The following is a 23,638-nucleotide window of genomic DNA, read 5'->3' on the forward strand; positions in this document are numbered from 1 at the left end:
GTAAGCAGTCTGGCATCTGGCTTGACTTTCACATTTTAGTATCATTCCCTTCTGGTGAAGTTAGTATCACATTACTTATAAACCTGGTTTACAGGTGGCATCCACTGGCACAGTCATTGTTTTTTTCTCCTTGCACTCAAGCAAGGCAGAGCCATGCTCGAGTCTGGTCTGCTAAGAACAACCACACATATGTCAGTGTAAGCAGGTTTGGCTTACCGATGGATGCAGTCTACAACAGAATATAACCCCACTTTATGGAACTTGAGAAAGGAAAGAGGGGGATCACATTACAAGAGCAAAGGAGGGAAGGGTTTATGGCCCCTTATGCTTCCAATGGTGTAGAAGGGATGGATGGGAGGAAGCAACACAGTGACCACATTCATGAACCACTGTTGTCATAACCTCTAGCATAGATTCTCAAAGTTTTTCCAGTCAAAGTGGATGGCTGAATAAGTGATTGGATTAATACCCTTCAGAATAACAAAGGCAAATCCAGCCCTACTCAAGATATATCACATCAAGCCTACTGTGGTTAGAAAAGGTTAAAAAACGAAGATTATATAGTTGCTTCTAGGATGTTTCGGGAACTAACCCCTTTCAGGAAGGCTGCAATAGCTGAAGTGCCCATTGATCTTGCCATGGATGAACGCAATTGTCACTGGCACACTTTGCTTAACTTTTACAAAGATGATGAATGGATGACCTGATTTTCTGGGAGGCTTAGTTATACTGATGTAATGTACTTCAACTGTCTATAACACACCCAAGGAGAGAAGGATTCTCAGTTATTTTGGAGATTAAGGAAGAAAGCTATGAACTAAGCTATTCAACTTCCAGTTAGGCCTACACTGACTTTTGGCATAAAGGAGGAGTTAATACGCTGCCTTTACTGAACTGCTGTAAAGTCTCTTTGCACAGGAGGACTTGTAGTTCAGAAACCCCACCAAGTAGAGGTAACAGCCAATGGAAACTTTTTCAGGCAAGAAATTTCCAAGGTGCAGAAGCATCTGTTTCAAAAGATTGTAAGAACAGTTTTCTTAAAACAAAACTGAGGCCACAAGCTGGGAGCACTCTCCTCTTAACAAGGTTCAGGTAGTTTATGCCCTTCAGGAATTGCTTCACTAGAGGGTCTGGATGCAAGGGGAAAGGGGCATCAAAAGGGAGGCATGCAGAAATAGCCAATAGAGGTACCCTTAAGAAAGCATGGGCTAAAAGTGACGAGAACAGCTCAGACAAAAACTGGACAAATAAAGCCATGCTCACTTGCTTAAGATGTTGGCCCCCACTAACACCAGAGGCAGAATCTTTTCCATTTAGCAGAGTACAATCTCCTTGTTCTTGGTTACCTCATGATTTTTAGCACATCAGAATAAAGATGATCAAAAGGAAGCAGTCTTCCAAGCTGCTAGCCCAGCAATCAACAGTTTTGGATGTACTATTAAACCTCTTAGCACGTCAGGAGGTTCACACACTGAGACGGAACTGAAGTAGCACCCCACCACCATCTTCTGAATCAGGACAAACACCAACTGGGATAGAATGGAGAAATCAAAATCATTTTTGACCTCTCATCATCTAATTTCTGAGCTACTGCAGAAGTAAGGGTGTGGAAAGTCAATCCCAGAGAATCAAGCCCTTCCAAATCTAGGAAGAAAACATCCACTGTCCAAGCCCGTTGGGAGATTTTCAGCACAACTGTGTTATTTGCTTGCTGCTCAGATAAGTAAACAAGTCTAGATCTAGTACACTGCCATCTGCTGATGAGATTTAAGAATGTGCTCCTGTGCAGTATCCACCTTTGTGGGTTTACTCTCCCCGTTTCACCTTAGTGTGTGCTATCTCTAACTCTGCACCCCACCTTAAAAAAAAAAACAAAACTTTATATAACACAACCACTAGACGAGACAGCTCTAACACTCACCAAGCGCGTACACACACACACCACCAAATCACCCTCCTCACATAACCTTAACTTACACAAACTTGCACACACTAATCCTATCTCCTAACTTAACCCTTACCCTAAAACACAAGCAAACTCTTGGCCTTACCACACTATCACTTAACTTTGTCAACCAACCTAAAGACATCCAATCCGCAGCTCACACAAATGTACTATACAGCTCACATAGTCCCACATATGAAAGTCAACAATGTCAACTGTAACCATATACAAGACACATACACTCATAATACATTATATACATGCGTATTATATATATATATATATATATATATATATATATATATATATATATATATATATATATATATATACACACACACACACAAACACACACACACATCCCCATATGGGTCTACTTTGTTTCATTGAAAGCTCATTTCAATGAATTTGAATTCACCCTGTGTGCAAGCATGCACAGACGCGCCCGCGTGCACAGACAGATGCGCCCGCGTGCACAGACAGATGCGCCCGCGTGCACAGACAGATGCGCCCGCGTGCACAGATTTGGAAAGGGGTCATTAGAACTCCATTATGGGTAAAAGGGGAGGATCAAGGCGGCCTGGTAAAGTTTATGCTGCTGGGCTGATTAAGCAAGTCCTGATGCTTTTGTGTCCTGCTGGAAATGAAGAAACCAAACTCTAATCCCAGATATAGTGATTTCAGGTACATGGTTATATTTGAAAGCAGAATCTTGATTAAAGATGCTGAATTTCATCTGAAGTATGTCCAACCAATGACAAACCAAGGATGGTTCCATTTCAAGATGGACACTGCAGCTAGCTAGAATACACTAGCACAAAAAAAAAACTAATGGTGTGAACACACTGTGATCGGTCATCTATATACTCCTTGATCTAACCAATACAAAGCATCAGCCGTGAAAGCCACAATATCTAGAATATGCTGTAATGGCATGGACCAACAATAACCTGCCACATTTGTCCAAACCATAATTAACCCAGACACCTTAATACCATTAACTGCAATGGAAGTATATCAACAGGCAGGGCAAATTTTTCTTTCAGTAAAATGGCTAAAAAATTAACTGGATTTTGCTGCCAGATATGGGTCACTATCAGGGAGATAGTCTTCCAACCCCAAAATACAGTAATTTCAAAGTTAATCATAATGAGCAGCGGGGTGAATGGGGTACAGCAGATCCTACCCATCCCATAGAAAAACAATTATAAAACTTTTAAATACTCTGCTACTGTACCATACCATCCTGGAGAGCTATATCCAATTGACCCAGATGCCCTGTATGTCCAAGACGAAGAACTAATAGATCTCTACAAGGGGCTTAGAAATCCCTCATTAAAAAAAGTTAGGCAGACATACCTTTATCTCTTCTGGGTAATTTATGCATCATTTATTCATTCTGATGCTCACTATTTAATTCAAGGTTACAATGGAGTTGGAACCAATCTATGCAAGCAGTGAAGATAAAGCACAGCCACCCCTGGATGGACCACCACACCACTGCTGTATGAAAGCACAGCTACCCCTGGGTGGACCACCACACCACTGCTGTATGAACAAATCAGCCAGAAAATAGGGTACCATCAGAGTTCCGTTTTCATCTGACGGAGACAGGATCTTGGCAGACTCTGATCACTAGTGCAGAACAAGGCAGTAATGTGCACATTTCAATTCACACAAGTTGCTATACCTTGCCATAAGATTCAAGGTCTCTCACCACAACCAATGTTGTGTATGTTACAGTAATTTGTCATGGATGGAAAAAGTTTTTTTTATCCTTCGACGGAAATGTTATCTGGTGGGCAGACATTTTTAGTTGTAATGTCTTACAAACTACTTTGAAAATAACTATATTGTAAGGATTTTTTAAATCTTCAAAACCATGGTAGTGGTGCCCTACAGCAGTGCCAAGATAAAGCATTTCATAAAATCTAACTTGCTCCTGATACACAACACAAAAAGTACAGTTTTGTACCTACCATAAATGTAGATGTTCGAAGATCCACATTGCTGCAGTCCTTACATATGGGTAAGTCCGCTGTCCTCGGTCGGCCCGAATACCAAAGTATTAGGCTGACGTCAGTCAAGGCGCTTAAAACTGACATCAGAACGTCAGGGTACAAAAGCGCATGACCGACGTCATTTCCTCAGTCTTTTCTTGCCCCAGATGTCAGAAGGCCCTAACAAGGCCACAGCCAAAAATAACCAGCAAAAACGAACTAACCACATTTACAAAATGTACAACACAAAGCACAACACCACCCTCAACAACAGAGGGGAAGGAGGGAAATGGACTGCAGCAATGTGGATCTTCGAACATCTACACTTATGGTAGGTACAAAACTGTACTATGTTCTTCATCTCACATTGCTGCAGTCCTTGCATATGGGTAGAATCCCAAAGCAGAGGTAAGGGAGGATGGCAAAACTATAAAGCATTAGGAGCTGCCAAAATGCCCTGTAAAATTGCAGTGGCAAATCCAGCCCTAGATTTAGAGTAAAGTGGAAGGTGGTAATGCTTAGAGAAAGTATGCACTGAACTCCAAGTAGCTGCTTCCAAAATATCTTTAGTAGCCACCCCTTAAAAAGCTGTAGAAGTGGCAGTAGCCCTAGTGGAATGAGGCCTAATCCCAGCTGGAATCTCCTTACCATGATGGGAATAACAGAAAGCAATACAAAAACCAATCCACTTAGAAATAGTTTGTTTTGACACAGGTTTGCCCTGAGAACCCAAAGCAAAAGAAACAAACAACTGCTGAGACTGCCTGAACCCTTTAGTTCTGCTCAAATAATATCGCAACTGTCTGTGTATATCCAAAGTGTGCAAAATCCTTTCCCCTTTATTTTGGGGGTTTGCATAAAAAGTAGGCAAATGAATAGTTTGGTTTAAAGCCACACTAGAAACCACTTTAGGCATAAAAGAAGGGTTAGTACGCAAAGACACCCTATGCTTGTGGAAAATTAAGAAAGGCTCAACTGCCATAAGGGCCTGTAATTCAGAAACCCTTCTCGCAGAGGTAATGGCCAACAAAAGCAGTCTTCCATGATAAATATTTCAACTCTGCCGATGCTGCAGGCTCAAAAGGTTGTAGAGTGAGTTTCTCCAACACAAAATTGAGATCCCAAGCAGGAGGAGGAGCTCTACGTGGGGGTCTTATATTCTTTGCCCCTCTAAGGAATTGCTTAAACAAAGGCTGAGAAAATAATGGTGGGTCACAGTCATAGTGAGCAGAAATTGCTGCAGCATGAACCTTTATAGAGGAGAAAGACAAACCTTTGTCCAATAACTCAGTAAGGTATTGAAGCGCAACACTTAAATTAGGTTTAGAAACATCAAAGTCCTTTGCTGTACTCCAAAATAAAAATCTCCTCCATTTATCTGCGTAAACTTTCCTTGTACTAGGCCTTCTGGCCTCCAAAATAACATTCAAAACTTGTTGTGGAAACGGAGACCCTTCAGGGTTTAAAACAGAATATGCCAGGCTGTCAGATGTAGAGAATGAAGTTTGACATTGAGTAAATGACTGTTCTGAGACAGCAGGTGAGGAATCGAAGGCAAAGGCCATGGAGGCTCTTGTACCAGACTTCTCAGTAATGGGTACCAGTGCTGCCGAGGCCAATCTGGAGCTATTAAAATCATGTTTGGCTTGTCCTGTCTGACCTTCAGCAGTACCTTTGGGAGGAGAGGCAGAGGTGGAAAGGCATACACGTGAAGATTGCTCCAATTGAATGAGAGCGCATCCACTTCCCAAGCTGTGGGATGAAACCTTTTTGTGCAAAACTTTGGCAGCTGGTAATTTAGTGGAGAAGCGAACAGATCTATGTCTGGAGTTCCCCATAACACTGTCAATCTCTGAAATACATGAGGATCCAATTTCCACTCGTGGGGATCCATAATTTGTCTGCTCAACACATCTGCTAAGGAGTTCTGTGCTCCTGGCAGAAACCTTGCCTGAAGATTTAGCTGTAAACTGAGAGCAGTCTCCCACAAAATCATTGCTTGTCTGCATAGAGGATAAGAATGTTCCCCTTGCTTGTTGATGTACCACATGACAGTTGTGTTGTCTGTTTGAATCAACACCTGCCCTGGAAGAAGTAAATCCTTGAAAGCTATCAATGCAAATTGGACTGCTAACATCTCCTTCAAGTTGATATGTAGATGTTGAAGTCTGGCAGGCCACGTGTCTTGTACCCATTTTCCATTTAGATGAGCTCCCAAGCTTTGTCTGAGGCATCTGTCGTTAAAATCTGACTCGCCTCTGGCCGGGTCACAGAGAGTCCCTTGTTTAGGTGACATTCCTGAGCCCACCACAAAATTCCTTTTGAATGCAAGGTATTACCTGAATGACAGTGTCCAAATCTTGGCAGTGCTGTGTCCATACATTCTTGAGATACCACTGTAGCTTCCTCATATGCAGTTTGGCATTGGGAAGTACCAGAATACAAGATGCCATGAACCCCAAGGCTTGAAGGACTGTCCTTGCAGTCAGCCTGGACTGATGAGACAACTGGTGGAAGTAAAGAGAAAGATTCTTTTGTTTGTCCGGGGTCAAAAAGGCCATCTGGGACGCTGTATTCAGTCTCACACCCAGAAAGCACATGTCCTGAGAGGGTACTAGACTGGACTTTATTTCGTTCACAGAATACCCCAGGCATCTTAACACTGCCATCACATACTGTAAATGATGAAGTTTGTCCTTTTCTTGGGCCAGAATCAGGCAATCGTCCAAATAAGGATAGATTTGTATTCCTCTTAGCCTGAAAAAAGCTACCACTGGAGCCAGAACCTTCGTGAACACTCTGGGTGCAGTAGATAAGCCAAAGGGCAATGCAGAGAACTGATAATGTGAAGTCCCAGCCCGAAAACGCAGATACTTCCTGCAACTGGGCCTGATAGGAACATGAAGGTAAGCTTCCTTGAGATCCAGAGTCACCATCCAGTGATCTTTGCCCAGCAGAGGTAAAAGCTGTTGTAACGTCAACATTTTGAACTTGGGAATGTCCAGATATGTGTTGAGGATAGATAAATCCAAAATTGGTCTCCACGTGTTTCCTTTCTTTGGTACTAGAAACAGGCGAGAATAAAATCCTAGGCCCACTTCTGGCAGAGGGAGCCGTTGTATGCGCCCTATTTGAAGTACTAGAGAAATTTGTTTGTGAGCCTCTAGTCTTTGCTGAGGAGGAACGTCTGGCATGCCTTTGAAAGGAGGCAAGGTATGGAAATAAAACTTGTAACCCTGGTGTATGATATCGAATACCCATTTGTCTTGGGTAATCAACATCCAATTTTCCTTGAAGAGTGCTAACCTTCCTCCCAAAGGTGCTGCCAGGCAAGAAGGATCTGGCAGCTGAAAAAGTAGGTCATTGGGCCTGTTTACGAAAGGACTGGCCCCTGCCTTCACCCGAAGATTGTGCAGGTGAACTCCCTGTTCTAGGCCTGAAAGAACTCTGAGCTCTGCCCCTACCACGTCTAGATCTACCCCTAGACTGAGAATCATAAGAAGGATACGTCCACCCCTTAGCAGGCCAATTCCTACTAAACTTGGAGGCTGAACTTGCAAAAATCTTTAACAGCCTGCATAGACTTAGCCTTATCTTCCATTTTCTTCAAGACTGACTCCACAGGTGAACCAAACAACACATCAGACTGCAAAGGAGCATCCAAAATCCTTGTCTTAACATGGTCAGATAAATTCTGATCCTTTAACCAGGCATGCCTGCGAAGAACTGAGCCAGTGGCAGCCACCCTAGACGAGGCCTGCACAGCATCAAAACCACACTGTAAAGAATGCTTACCCACTTGTTCAGAGACATGCACCAAATCTTGCAACTCTTTACACTCAATGCCTTCCGCCAGAGCATCCACCTTAGACTTCAATTGAGAAAGAAGAAAGTTTTGATATTTCAACATATGAAACTGGCAATTCAAAGCCCTCATAGCTAAGGTAGAGGATGTATAGACCTTCTTTCCCCATCTATCCAAAGCTCTGGCTTCTTTATCTAGAGGAACCGGATTTTTACAACAGAGGCCTTGACACCCTTAGGTCCCTGACTAATAGTTTCTGGGTCCGCCCTAGGACTCTTATAAAGATATTTATGAGCCTCAGGCACCCTGTAATACCTATCCGGTTTAACAGGAGCAGGAGGCAGAGAATCAGGATTAAGTGAAGCCTCTGCAAACACATCTTCCACAACATCCAGAACAGGGGTTATAGCCAAGGGCCTATGCTGGGGTAACAGCAAAACCCTAAGCCTTTTCCTAGAATCAGAGAAGTCCTGACCTTCCCACTTAAAATGTTCCCTCATAGAATGAAGTGTCTCTGAAAAGAAAAATCCTCTGGAGGAGTAGCAGAAGGAGTGGAATCATCTGCATCAGAATCAGAATAAGGAGAATACTCCTGCAAGTCTTCAGCTGAAGACTCTGAAATATCCGAAGCCTACTCAAAACTTCCCAACTCTGGCTCCACCCTAGGCCTCTTATCAGGAGGGGGCATGGAACCTCTAATCAGAGTAATTAAATCTTCTGCCAATTTAAGCATGTGCTTCTTAGGCACAGACCCTGCTGAACTAGGAGTGACACCAACAGAAGCTGAAACTGGCCTGCATCTGGGAGAAGCCTTGGAAACAGAAGGAGAAGGCCTAACCACCCTAGGAAGGGAGGGGAGTACAGTAACTTGGGAAGCCCCTTCAGCCTGACCTGCCTCCTGAGAGACCACCTCCTGCAAAATCAAAGTCTCCCCCTGAGACTCCAGAGAAGCCTCCGTCGGACCAACCGGTTCCACTACAGCCTCTAAAGAACCGGCGTCCGGAACAGACGACTCATCTTGCCTGGGTTTAACTGCTTTGTCTTTTCGCTTCTTCGCAGAAGCGGGCGCCGGAGAATCCAACGGCATATTATAATTGCACCGCTTCCCAAAGACCAGCCTAGCACAATCCAACCTTCGCTAATAGTGCGCTTATTGTACCTAGCACAAAGCGACACCCAACAACGCCGTGCTCAGGCCCCAAACAAGGAATACACAAAGAATGATAATCCCTATGCGGTATCTGTTTCCCACAAGAAATACAGTTATTCACTTTTTCTGACATCCGGTAAAATACTGAGGCAAGAAAAAAACAAAATAATCCCCAACGGGGTACTTAGCCAACTTGGATTCGGTCTGAAACTCCGAACTCGAAAAATTTCAGAACGCCGAACGGCACTCGCAACGCTGCTTCTGCATCGGACCATGCGGCAAAAAAGACTGAGGAAATGACGTCGGTCATGCGCTTTTGTACCCTGACGTTCTGATGTCAGTTTTAAGCGCCTTGACCGACGTCAGCCTAATACTTTGGTATTCGGGCCGACCGAGGACAGCGGACTACCCATATGTAAGGACTGCAGCAATGTGAGATGAACATCATTTAATCTGTACAAATGTTGAAACTCAAAAATCAGGTTGCAAAGAAACAAAACTTCTAGAAACACAACTGATGTCTAAATTAAATTAAGTCAATGAACAGGAAAAAGGATATAGGTAGGGAAGCACCAATCATTGAGCAAGATGTAGTTAAGGAAAATCATATTGCTGACACATTCAAGACTTCTCTTCAATAGATGACCTTCAAATGTTTTGCCCTTTTCATTTTCACAATTTTTGTTACAAATACTGACTGAACTGTGAAGATGCATCTCAAAACATAAAAAAAAAATAAACAAAACTCTCATACCATAAGCTTCTTCAATAAGGGCACAATATGGATTGATGTCTGTTCCACTTCGTTTGGCTTCTAGGTCTCCTAATCTTAAGATGTTTTCTAATCCATTCAAGGCAACTTGCACTATTTTAGAATCCATCACTGTCAGCAGATCACAGAGAGGTTTGATGCAACCCAGTGCTACTAGATATCTTAGAAAAAGAGCAAAAAACAATATTTGAAATCAAACATTTTAATTTAACTGTTGCCATTTTCTGTAATCAATGCTGCTCATGCAACCTGGCTAATTTACACACTGAAAGTTAGGCCTTCACCACAACACTATACATGCATGGCACATCATTTTTCAAACTTCTTCACTACAGAGAGTCAGATGGATGAAAATTATGCATGGAAAGGTGTGTGTGTGTGTGTGTGTGTGTGTGTGTGTGTGTGTGTGTGTGTGTGTGTGTGTAGGGAGGTTAGTGTTGGATGGCAAACTCCATTACATCAGTTGATATGCAAGGGGGACTCCTGCACAGGTTTACATATTGGGCTCTGCACAGTGGTAAACAAAGTGCTACAATGGGGTGAACTGGGACTGCGTGCCTAACCCCTGAGGCTCTAGTTCACCCTAAGTGGGGGTGAGATCCCTACAGCTCAAGAGAAAAAAAAAGACGCAAGTGTGATGGTCATTATTTGTAAACTGCGCACCAACAATATACCTGTTCAACTTAGAGACAGTCCGAGCACAGGGAATAGCAGGAAGGTACACAGAACACAACAGGAAGGGTCCTTTCTCAAATATCAACTGATATTTTAATAAGTTTTCTGATATATGACAGTATGAACCCCTCCTTGGTGGGTCTCCAACTATGCTGAATCTCACTCAACTAAATACAGAGTGGAATGAGGCCAGCCAAAGGATCAGATGATTGAGATGAAGTATGAGAAAATATCCAAGTCCTAGAGTTTGAGATGAAGTAACAGTGAAGGTATGATGGGAGGACAATAACAAGAGATTAAAGTCTAGAATGGAGATGTTCTTATATTCTTTCATTCTTAAAAGGAAGCAACAATGGCTTTTTTCCCCCAATACTTGGCAAGTCATCCAAGGGCAAAAAAAAGTAAGTGGCTATATGTCAGCTTGAAAAGGGCATAACTTTACAATAAAGGAAACTGCACTCCTCGCCTTGAAGCAAGTGTGATGACTACCTGCTTGGACTCGCTAAGCTTGTGTACCTACTTCAATTATAACCAGAGTTCATATGAAGGGGGTCTCTCCCTCTCTCCTAGTTTGGTGCCCGTCCAAAAAAAAAAAAATGAATGAATTAAAGCAGATAAAGTGTTTAACATCAAAACTTCACCACCACTGACTAAACCAGTCTGAATGAAGGTCAGGCCAGTTAACAGTCAACCATGTAGTTCAAACAAATGTCACAGTTGGATTTAGGTCTTCAAAGGTGGAGAGATACAAAACAAATACAAGTATCTGTCTGACTAGCCATGACTTGTTCAAAACCTTCCACTTCACAGTGAAGATGGCCAGAAATGGCTGACATATGCATCCTGATGAAAGTAAAACAAAGGTCCAAATCAAATGGGTGACTGAGAAAGTCTACAATTACCAGTTTTATGACCAAACAGGATTGTACTGGGTACCATTACATTCAAATGGATATTGGCAGACTGTTCGCCAAGTGAAAAGCTTCCTTGAGGATCAATCGCTTGTGACAAAACCGTGGACAGCAAAGTACAGCTATAATCTACAGCAAAAAAACACAGCTGTGTAAGTAAACGTATAACAGTAGATGCACTGCTGCAGCAGCCTAAACCTATTTGGGTTATATATTGCCCAGCTTTTAAAGCTCCAAGACATCTTCCATGAATTCTAACTGCCAGGGGTCAAAAGTCAAACTAAACTGTCATTTAGAACTAAAGCCTAAACGAAATTTCGTGCATCAGCTCAATTTGAGATTACAAAGGAAAGTGAAAACACATACAAGTACAGGAATAAACATAACTAACATACAACTACTCCCAATACACGCAAGAAAGAGCAGAAACATTTACCAACACTGCTACAAAAAGAACATCCTCTCCCCCAGAGTTAAACTACCCTATTTAAAGTAAACCACTCTACAGATTGAAATGGCTAAGTTGTTTGTCTAATATTGCACTTGAATTAAATACTATGAATACAATAAATATTTCACTTACTTAGAATATATGCAAGTGTATATTGCATAAATAAATAAAAATTGATTGATGATGTGTCCAGACCTCTAGGACTAGTGCCAGAATTCAGAAATCTAATCACTTGCAATTGTACGTGTAAGCAGAGCCACAAAGTGGCAGTTTGGGCATCAAAAACTCCAGGGCTTTCTTAGTACTGAGATGTGCTCCCTCTGTTGGCTTTGCATAACTGACGGTCAAGCTGGTGATCCATCAGGTTTGGGCAGATAAGTACCCTAACTGGGGAAAATTTCCACAAATTCTTTTTTTCTGAGAAAAAAAAGCAGCATCTACTATAAATTTTATGCTATCAAAAATTATTTTAATGGAAAGTCATGACTCTGTATGCACTTCAATGATTGTGTTTTAGTGCAGGATATTGTGTTTTTTTGGGGCAGTCTTAATTTTTTTCTACTTTAAACCCAGCAGTGTTCTGTCAGGCAGTGTACAGTCTCTCACAGGCCATGCTACCAGTCTTTAGGCTTCTTTTTTTGGCTAGACCACTGAGCAGTTCTTTGTCTCCTCGATTCTTCCTTCTCCAGTTCATAAGAAATTTGCTAGGGAGACTTTGGGTTCCAGGAGCTCCTTCACTACCTCAGCCAGTGTGGGAGTGACTCTGCACCGGCCAGACTTGGCAGCTCATATTACTCCTTGATATTTCTCAGTCCCTCTGGTATAGCTTGTTGAGAAGTAAAGTATTCAGAATTAGACGAGTCTTCTGCAGCTGTAGGGCTGTCCTCTCCAAACAAGGAAGGACTACTCTTTAGGCTCGAGGAAGAATCAGATGAGCACCATGAATACCTGTGGTGTTAACATAGCCAGGAGCTTTTGCAGGGTTAGCATTTTACACTTTGGAAATAGTGATCTTATAAGCTGGAAAGGTCTAATATTGGTCTCGGTGTTCCCTTTCTTAGGAACAGGAATAGTCTGAAGTGATAGCCTTTTCTCCTTTCTGGGGGGGGGGGGCACAATTTCGTTGGACTTCTGTTGCAGCAGCTACTACCTCCCACTGCTTGGGCTACAGCCTCCCAAACTATTTTCTGGAACAGAGGGAAAGCCTGAAGGCTTTGGCAGAGAGGCGAAAGTTATTTTGTAACCTGTTTGCACAATGGCCACTACACATTTGTCATGGGTGCTATTAGTCCATTCATATAGGAGGAAATCCTTCCCCCACAGATTTGCAGACGAGGTAATGGGTTTGAGAGAGATGCAGGGGGTGGGTGCGAGCAGGAGGATGTGTGTGGGGAAGGGATCAACTAAGTCATAAATTCCTGGGTTTTGGATCCACCCTTTGTTGTCTTTGTAGTCCCATCCCTTTTGAATGTTCCCCCTCTATGCCTATGTTTGAGCGGAAGAAAACTAGGTATTTGTGGGATAATTTCTGCTAAACCTAGGTGACTGACCCACAGGGTTGTTTTTCAGTTTCTGAAAAAAGTTTCAGCCTTGGGTCCAAACAAAAACAAAGTCTGCCCAGAGATGCATCTAGAATCGGACTTGACATGCCCTAGAGGAGGTTGTCCTTTAAACAAGCACGTCAATGGATAACCGATCTTGAAGCGGCTGCACCCACTTAACACTTTCAAAGCATAAAAGCCACAGTGCAAATAATGCTTTGCAGCTTGGGAAACTGAGTTGCACATGTCCAGCAATTCTTTGGAGAGTGCCCCGTCCTCCATCCCCCAGTTTTTCCTTCATGTAGTCAGCAGTTTCTGGATACCTGACCATATAAAACTGGCAATTGTGAACTCTCAAGAGCAGGGTGGCAAAAGTATACATTTTCTTGCCCAATCTATCAAGGGTTCTGCCACCTTTATCATTTGGCAAGGGGTTTCTAGGAGTGCTAACTCCCTTAGGACACAGTCACCAGTTCACAGTCGGCAATACAATTCTGAAATATGAGGGAATCCAGAACCCTTCAAAAACAGTCTGGTTTTCTAGGGGCAGGTGACTGAGTAAAGCTGCAAGAAAGTCTCCTAAATTATGCCATCTACAACTTCTAGCAATGGAGGACGAGTCTTCAAAAATTTTCTAACCCTCCCAGTGGAAAAACACCATTTTATGGAGCATCACCACAGAGATGAAATCCTCTGGTGGTAAAGCTGAGGAAAGGTTATAATTGAACTCAGAATTGGCATACGAGCCAGTAGAAATTTGGTCTACAAATGCCAACTCATCCTCAGGGACAAAGAATCCAGAGGTATTCTGGGGTAATGGTATCTAAAGAACTGGGACTAGAAAGCAAACAGGTGGCCTTAGCCTACCCATGGTTGACTGACAATCCAACAGTACATTTGAGGGACTCTGCACCATCTATCTGAAGGCCTAGCTTGGGAGTTGGAAATCAAGGTCTGTGGAGTAGACCCAAGTAGCAACATGCCCCTTGACTCAAGTGGACATTGAGGGGAGTTGCAAGCATATCAGACTCTGTGTACTTGACAGATGCCTCCACCCAGGTTGTCAGAAGGAAAGTACAGTTTTGTACCTACCATAAATGTAGATGTTCGAGGATCCACATTGCTGCAGTCCTAACTATAGGGTAGTCCGCTGTCCAGTCGGCCCGAATACCAAAGTATATGGCTGACGTCGGTCAGGGCGCATTAGACTGACGTCAGTACGTCAGGGTACTAATGCGCATGACCGACGTCATATCCTCAGTCTTTTCTTGCCCCAGATGTCAGAAGACCCTGAAAAGATAAGGCCAAAACCAAAAACTCCAAACATACCTGCACCAAAAATATGTACAATATATACAAAATTACCAGAATATAACCTCACCTACACAACCACCCCTAAACACAGAGGGAAGGAGGGAGGGTAAATTGGACTGCAGCAATGTGGATCCTCGAACATCTACATTTATGGTAGGTACAAAACTGTACTATGTTCTTCATTCCACATTGCTGCAGTCCTAACTATTGGGTAGAATCCCAAAGCAGAGGTAAGGGAGGCTGGCAAATCATAAGTAAGCAGGAACTGACAACATGCCTTGCAAAATAGCTGTGGCAAAACCAGCCCTAGACTTAGAGTAGAGAGGAAGGTGATAATGCTTAGAGAAAGTATGCACTGAACTCCAAGTAGCTGCCTCCAAAATATCCTTAGTTGCCACCCCCCTTAGAAATGCTGTTGAAGTGGCAGTAGCCCTAGTGGAATGAGGCCTAATCCCAGCTGGAATCTCCTTGCCATGATGGGAATAACAAAATGCAATGCAAAACCCAATCCACCGAGAAATAGTTTGTTTTGACACAGGCTTGCCCTGCGAACTCAAAGCAAGAGACAAACAACTGCTGAGACTGCCTAAAATCCTTAGTCCTGCTCAAATAATAACGCAATTGCCTGTGTACATCTAAAGTGTGCAAAATCTTTTCCCCTTTATTTTGGGGATCTGCATAAAAAGTAGGCAAATGAATAGTTTGGTTTAAAGCCACACTAGAAAGCACCTTAGGCATAAAGGAAGGATTAGTACGTAAAGATACCCTATCCTTATGAAAAATCAAAAAAGGCTCTACCGCCATAAGGGCCTGCAACTCAGAAACCCTTCTTGCAGAAGTAATGGCCAACAAAAAGCAGTCTTCCATGACAAGTATTTCAATTCAGCAGTAGCGAGGCTCAAAAGGTTGTAGAGTAAGTTTCTCCAACACAAAATTGAGATCCCAAGCAGGAGTAGGAGCTCACGTGGGGTCTTATATTCTTTGCCCTCTAAGAAATTGCTTGAACAAAGGATGAAAACAATGGTGGGTCACAATCATAGTGAGCTGAAATTGCTGCAGCATGAATCTTAATGGAAGAGAAAGACAAACCTTTGTCCAATAACTCAGTAAGATATTGAAGAGCCACACTCAAATTAGGCTCAGAAATCTCCAAATTGTTTGCTGCACTCCAAAATAAAAATCTCTTCCATTTTTCTGCGTACACTTTCCTTGTACTAGGTCTTCTGGCTTCCATAATCACATTTAAAACTTGTTGAGGAAGTTGAGACCTGCTGTCTTTCAAAACAGAATATGCCAGGCTGTTAGATGAAGAGAGTGAAGCTTGACATTGAGCAGGTGACCGTCCCTCTGAGACAACAGGTGTGGAATCAAGGGTAAAGGCCATGGAGGCTTCCTTACCAGACTCCTCAGTAATGGGTACCAGTGCTGCCGAGGCCAATCTGGAGCTATTAAAATCATCCTTGGCTTGTCTTGTCTGACCTTTAGAAGCACCTTTGGGAGAAGAGGCAGAGGTGGAAAAGCATACACATGAAGATTTTTCCAACTGAAAGAAAGAGCATCCACTTTCCAAGCTGTGTGATGAAACCTCTTTGTGCAAAACTTTGGCAGCTGGTGGTTTAGTGGAGAAGCGAACAGATCTATGTCTGGAGTTCCCCATGACACTGTCAATTTTTGAAATACATGAAGATCCAGTTTCCACTCGTGGGGATCCATGATTTGTCTACTTAACACATCTGCTAAGGAGTTCTGTGCTCCCGGCAGAAACCTTGCCTGAAGAGTTAGTTGCAAGCTGAGCGCAGTCTCCCATAAAATCATTGCTTGCCTGCACAATGGGTAAGAATGTGTTCCCCCTTGTTTGTTGATGTACCACATGACAGTTGTGTTGTCTGTTAGAATCAACACCTGCCCTGGCAGAAGTAACTCCTTGAAAGCCATTAATGCAAACTGGACTGCTAACATCTCTTTCATGTTGATATGTAGATGCTGTAGTCTGGCAGGCCACTTGTCTTGTATCCAGTTTCCATTTAGATGAGCTCCCCAAGCAATGTCTGAGGCATCTGTCGTTAGAATCGGACTCGCCTCTGGCCGGGTCACAGAGAGTCCCTTGTTTAGGTGACATTCCTGAGCCCACCACAAAAATTCCTTTTGAATGCAAGGTATTATTTGAATGACAGTGTCCAAATCCTGGCAGTGCTGTGTCCATACATTTTTGAGATACCATTGCAGCTTCCTCATATGCAGTTTGGCATTGGGAAGCACCAGAATACAAGATGCCATGAACCCTAAGGCTTGAAGGACTGTCCTTGCAGTCAGCCCGGACTGAAGAGATAGTTGATGGAAGTAACTGGAAAGATTCTTTTGTTTGTCCGGGGTTAAAAAGGCCATCTGGGCTGCTGTATTCAGTCTCACACCCAGAAAGCACATGTCTTGAGAGGGTACTGGACTGGACTTTATTTCGTTCACAGAATACCCTAGGCATCTTAGCACTGCTATGACATATTCCAAATGCTGTAGAAGGTCTTCCTTTTCTTGAGCCAGAATCAGGCAGTCGTCCAAGTAAGGATAGATTTGAATTCCTTTTAGCCTGAAGTAAGCTATCACTGGAGCCAGAACCTTTGTGAATACTCTGGGCACAGTAGATAAGCCAAAGGGCAATGCAGAGAACTGATAATGAGAATTTCCAGCTCGAAAACGCAGATACTTCCTGCAACTTAGTCTTATAGGCACATGAAGGTAAGCTTCCTTGAGATCTAAAGTTACCATCCAGTGATCTTTGCCCAGCAGAGGTAAAAGCTGTTGTAACGTCAACATTTTGAACTTGGGAATGTCCAGATAAGTGTTGAGGATAGATAAATCCAAAATTGGTCTCCACGTGTTCCCCTTCTTGGTACTAGGAACAGGCGAGAATAAAATCCTAGGCCCCTTTCTGGCACAGGAACTGGCTGAATGGCCCCTATTTGGAGCAACAGAGAAATTTGCTTGTGAGCCTCTGTTCTTTGTAGAGGAGGAATGTCTGGCATGCCTTTGCAAGGAGGCAAGGTATGGAAATAAAACCTGTAACCGTGGTGAATGATATCCAGAACCCATCTGTCTTGGGTAATTAAATCCCAATTTTCTTTGAAAAGAGACAGCCGTCCTCCCAAAGGTGCTGCCAGGCGAGAATGAACTGGCAGCTGAAAAGGCAGGTCATTGGGTCTGCTTACGAAGGACTGACCCCTGCCCTCACCAGAAGTCTGAGCAGGGGAACTCCCTGTCCTAGGCCTAAAAGAACCTTGAGCTCTGCCCCTACCACGGCTAGACCTACCCCTAGACTGGGAATCATAAGCAGGATAAGTCCATCCCTTAGTAGGCCAATTTCTACTAAACTTGGAGGCTGCACCTGCAAAAATCCTTAACAGTTTGCATAGACTTAGCCTTGTCCTCCATTTTCTTTAAAACTGCTTCCACAGGCTTAACCAAACACATCAGACTGTAAAGGAGCATCCAAAATCCTTGTTTTAACATGCTCAGCTAAATTCTGATCTCTCAACCAGGCGTGCCTACGAAGAACAGAACCAGTGGCAGCCACCCTCGAGGAGGCCTGCACAGCATCAAAACCACACTGCAAGGAATGTTTACCCACCTGTTCAGACACATGAACTAAATCCTGCAACTCTTTACACTCAATACCTTCCGCCAGAGCATCCACCTTAGATTTCAATTGTGAAAGGAGATAATTCTGATATTTTAACATGTGAAACTGACAATTCAACGCCCTCATGGCTAAAGTGGAAGAAGTATACACTTTCTTTCCCCATCTATCCAAAGCCCTTGCCTCTTTATCAGGAGGGACAGGATTTTTAACAACAGAGGCCTTCACACCTTTAGGCCCCTGAGAGACAGTTTCGGGTCTGCCCTAGGACTCTTAACAAGCTACTTATCAGCTTCAGGCCCCCTATAGTACCTACCCCGTTTAACTGGGGCACGAGCCAAAGAATCAGGATTCAGGGAAGCCTCTGCAACATCTTCCACCACATTCAGAACAGGAGGTATAGCTAAAGGCCTATGCTGGGGTAAAACAAGAATTCCCTAAGCCTCTTCCTGGAATCCGAGAAATCTTGACCTTCCCATTTAAAATGCTCCCTCATGGAATGCAGAGTCTCTGAAAATGAAAAATCCTCAGGAGGAGAAGCTGAAGGAGTAGAATCATCCACATCAGAATCAGAATAAGGAGGATACTCCTGCAAGTCTTCAGCCGAAGACTCAGAAGCCTCGAACATTGCTCAAAACTCTCAAACTCAGGTTCCACCCTAGGCCTCTTATCAGGAGGGGGCATAGAACCTCTAATCATAGTAATCAAATCCTCTGCCATTTTAAGCATATGTTTCTTAGGCAAAGACCCTGAATCACTAGGAGAAACCCCCACTGAAGCTAAACTTGGCCTGCCTCTCAAAGAAGCCTTGGAAACAGAAGGGGAGGCTCTAACCACCTTAGGAAGAGAGGGAAGAACAGCCACCTGAGAAGCCCCTCAGCCTGGCCTACTTCCTGAGAGGATACATCCTGTAACAGTAAAGTCTCTCCCTGAGACTCCAAAGAAACTCCTGGCAGAACCTCCGCTCCACTGAGTTTTCTAAAGAACCGACGCCTGGGACTGTCGGTTCTTCCACTCTAGGCTTTGCTGCTTTGTCCTTGCGCTTTTTGGTCGGCGGGCGTCGGAGCATCCGGCGGCATTTTATAATTACAACACTTCCCAAAACTAACCTGGCACAGTCTAACCTTCTCTTAATAGTGCGTTTGTTAAATCTAGCACAAGAGCGGCATCCAACAACGCCGTGCTCAGGCCCTAAACAAGGTATACACAAAGTATGGTAATCCCTATGAGGTATCTGTTTCCCACAAGAAATACAGTTATTCACTTTTCTGACATCCGGTTAAATACTGAGGCAAGAAAAAAACAAAATATTCCCCAACGGGGTACTTAGCCAACTTTGATTCGGTCTGAAACTCTGACTTCAGAAACTTTCAGAACGCCAACCTGCACTCGCAAAATTGCTTCTGCATCGGACCATGCGGCAAAAAAGACTGAGGATATGACGTCGGTCATGTGCATTAGTACCCTGACGTACTGACGTCAGTCTAATGCGCCCTGACCGACGTCAGCCATATACTTTGGTATTCGGGCCGACTGGACAGCGGACTACCCTATAGTTAGGACTGCAGCAATGTGGAATGAAGAACATCTGTGAGTGTTTCATAGCTTCTTATACTGTTAACCAGGCCGATGACCCAAGGGCCCTTTCTAAGCCTAGCTAATTTTTCCCGAAAGAATAATGATGACCTGCATCCAAATAGGATACAGAGGGCTAGGCATTTATAAGCTACCCCTGTCCATAAGGGACATGGGTGCCAGGCCTGGTGCAAATTTCCTATTCCTCATCCACTTGTCTAGGTTGTGCTTAAACCAGGTAATAGACTAACTCAGCTTCACATGGATGTTCCATAGGAGGGCCAGTCTCTGGGTCACACCTCTCCAGCATGTTCTGCAATTCAGACAGAATTCAGGTCCCCAGACCTCGCTATTTTTGGCACTTTATGACTTATGAATATGTAGAAGATTCATAAGTGTGGAGTTTGCAGATGCCTTGTAAGCCAGGCATAGATCACCTTTCAGCAATCTATAGGAGTAGAGGGAAAGGGCTTTAAGTCACTCTGCATAAGGCAGATTTGTTATTTGTAAGGAAACTCTGAAGTCACTCTAGTTGCTGAATATGGAGAGCACTGTACTCTATGATTGGTCTGATAAGGGTAGAGTACAGTTGGATAATGACCTCTTTGGACCTAGATGCCATGCCCTTATAAAGTTATACAATATAAAAGGATTTTCTCACCACTGTGGCCACGTGGTGGTCGAACATAAGGCTGTGTGTGTACCCATATCCCTGACAACTGGGTCGTCTCTTAGGGGTGTGATATCAACATGATAATTAGATGGGATGGTTGATTTCCTAAAAGGTACAATTATGTATTTCTTAGCACAGAGTTTAAGACCATGGTTGTAGTACTATTAGTCAGAGAGAGACAGTCTTGAAGAATGGTCGTGTCTGCAGAGGAGCTGATAACCCCCAGTTTGCAATCTTAGTCAGCCATAAACCTTCAGCATTTGTTTCCACTTCAGACAAACAGATTCCAAAAATGAGCGGGCCTAATACCAAGCCATGTGGACTCTCTGCTAGTGACTGGTATCTTGGTGGAGGTAACCTCGGAAGTAGCCTCACCTATTTTGACCAATCAGTTAGCCAGTTGGTTATCGAGTGAGTGATAAAAGGTTTTATACCTAAATTAGTGAGTTTGTCTACAATGCCAGAGTAGGGTACTGTATCAAAAGCCTTGGCCAGGTCAAAGTACGCTGTGTGCAGTCTTAACTTCATCCAATGCTTTGGTGACCCTTTCAAAAAAACCCCTCCAAATTAAATAGGCATGACCTTCCTTTAACAAAGCCAAACTTTGATGGGTCCAGCATTTGCAGATTACCCACATCCTCATTTTTGTCCACAATGATTCTTTCCATGGCCTTATATATGAGGCTAAGACTTATGGGTCTGTTACCAGGATCAGTGGTTGGAACTCCTTTGTACAGGGGAATGACTGTAGCAATCTTCCATTCCTTGAGCACAAAATCTAACTGAAGGCTACAGTTGAAAAGTGATTCAAGTGAACCACAGACACATTTCATGCTATTTATTAAACATCCCAGTATGTTATCATGGCCCATCGATGCAGTGGATTTGGCCTTGGAAAGTGCATTAATGACCTGCTCTCTAGTAATGGTTGCAGTGATTGTGTTATGTGGTATTTCCTTTGGACTATCAGGTGGTAGTGGGTGGAGAAATTTGAGCTGAATCTGTCAGTCAAAAGGTCGGCAATGGCCTCTGGTTCAGTCTGGGTGATGCCACTTTAAGTTCTGCGCATTGCTGAGTATTTTCTCTGAGGTTACAGACAGCTGTAGAAAGCTTTGTGGTTTTCCTTTGCCTGAAGCTATTTTTTCTTCAGATTTGGCCTTTGAAGTATTAATTACCCCTCTTAGCTGCCTGTTTAGATTGTCAGGGGGCTTTTAGTATATATGACTTTGTTCCTCCTATGCTTGGCCAAGAATATTTTTCTTTTGTATAACCAGTTGATATTCCACCAGGGTGGATTGTCTTTTGAGTTTGTCTTGTTCTTAATGACTGGGCACAGCTCGGCCTATAGAGCTATCAGTATGGCTGTACATAGATACATAGATAGTAAATAGCTCAGTGTATTCAATGGTGTTTACTGGGTTTGGGGGTGCTTGGAATTTAGCCAAAGTGTTGCTTTTTAGAGACAGATTAGTCTTTGCATAGTTCCTAAAGGTTTTTGGTTTTGCTGGATCCCTGGATTTAATTTTTATTTCAAGTAATACTGCCTTAAGGTCAAGATCTGAACAGCAAAGAAATTACACTGGGTGAGTAACACTGCCACCCCCCCATGTTCGTGAGTACAAGTAATGTGGAGGGGGCCTATATGCTGCAAAGATGTGGTACGGCAGATTGTTTATGGTGTGTTGCACATGTAGGAGTTCCAGTGGGTCATTCACTAACTAGCGTGGATGTGAGATTAGTCTTCAGACACTCCTCCGCCTTTAGGTCCCTCTTTTGCAGTAGCTGGTTTAAAGGTGTAAATGGCATTAATAACCTTGCATTGCTGGGGTAGTCTCAAAGACTTATGGACGTGTCTTGTGTCCTTCAACAATCAGTCTAGGTGGATTGACTGATGGGAAAGCGGTTACCTGCCATGCACGAATGTTTTGGATGCTTCTCCCTACACTTCTGAGATGGGTTGAAACCAGAGGTATAGACAGATGCTATATTGTGTAAGAATCCCCAATGCCCTTTTTTCTAAAAACTGAGCTAAGAATTTGGCCTGATGTTATGTTGAATGAAGTTAGTACAGTGGAGACAGTTGGGTAAATTGTGATGTGGGCCTACGCAAAAAGTACAGTCGTGTACACTTACCAATAATGTAGATGTTGTGTATTCACTTTTACAGTCATCACACTTGGGTTATCTGCCTGCAGGTAGCCCTCAGTCGGCCCGAATACCAGAGTCTTGCGATTTCTGTGTTGGATGCGGTCACCTCTTCCATGACATCAGGTTGTCAGGGGAATAAAACATGCAGCTGACGCCATTACATCAGTTTTTCTTGCCCCAGATGTCAGGAGCCCCCAAAATAGGAAGAAATTACATGGTGTGGAACACCTCCAGTAAAAAGTAAATACCACAGCCTTAAGATATGGTCAAAAAGAGTAAAGATAGAAAAAGCCAAGAGAAGTCAGGGAGCTGGAGGGAGGGTAACCAGGACTGCAACAGTAAATACACTTGAACATCTACATTTATGGTAAATGTACTCAACTGTACTATGTTCTTAATGTTTCGCTGTTGCAGTCATCACACTTGGGTTGATTCCCAAAGCTGAGTAAGGGTGGAGGCAGTCAAGAAGTATTAGGGCTGGCTAGCAGGCCTTGTAAGACTGCTGTGGCAAATCCAGCTCTGGATTTAGAAGAGACAGCTAAGTGGTAATGATTGGTGAAGGTGTGTACAGAACTCGTGTTGCAGCTTCCAGGATGTCCCTGGTAGGGACTCCCCTGAAAAATGCTGTAGAAGTTGAGGTAGCCCTAGTGGAATGAGTTTTGATCCCCTGTGGGATAGGTTTTCCACAGTGTTTGTAGCAGAAATGGATGCAGTGTGCTATCCATTTGGAAATGGTTTAGTTTGAAACGGCCTTGCCCTCTGCCCCTGTAGCAAAGCCGACTAGAAGCTGGTCAGTTTTTCTGAAAGGCTTAATCCTGTCAAGGTAGAACCGGAGCTCTCTGTGCACATCCAAGGAATGCATGATTCCTTCACCTCTATTCTGAGGATTAGGAAAAAAGGTTGGTAAATGGATGGATTGGTTTAAAGCCACACTGGATACCACCTTGGGCATAAATGATGGGTTAGTCCTGAGGGAAACCCTGCCCGTATGGAAGATAATGAAGGGTTCCACAGCCATAAGAACCTGCAACTCAAACACTCTTCTTG

At 43.4% G+C, this 23,638-nt stretch overlaps 1 protein-coding gene across 1 annotated transcript in view; it reads right to left on the bottom strand.

The window, feature by feature from the left end:
* Nucleotides 1-23,638, bottom strand: part of KPNA5 (karyopherin subunit alpha 5) — a 710,535-nt gene that overhangs the window by 98,979 nt on the left and 587,918 nt on the right. The window contains exon 13 of the mRNA XM_044063660.1: nt 9,655-9,833. Within this exon, the coding sequence (XP_043919595.1) occupies nt 9,655-9,833 (179 nt within the window). The remainder of the gene's footprint in view (nt 1-9,654; nt 9,834-23,638) is intronic.

This window comes from Protopterus annectens, chromosome 1.part0 (genome assembly GCF_019279795.1).
Source record: "Protopterus annectens isolate FY-2018-M chromosome 1.part0, PAN1.0, whole genome shotgun sequence".
Lineage (NCBI taxonomy): Eukaryota > Metazoa > Chordata > Ceratodontiformes > Protopteridae > Protopterus > Protopterus annectens.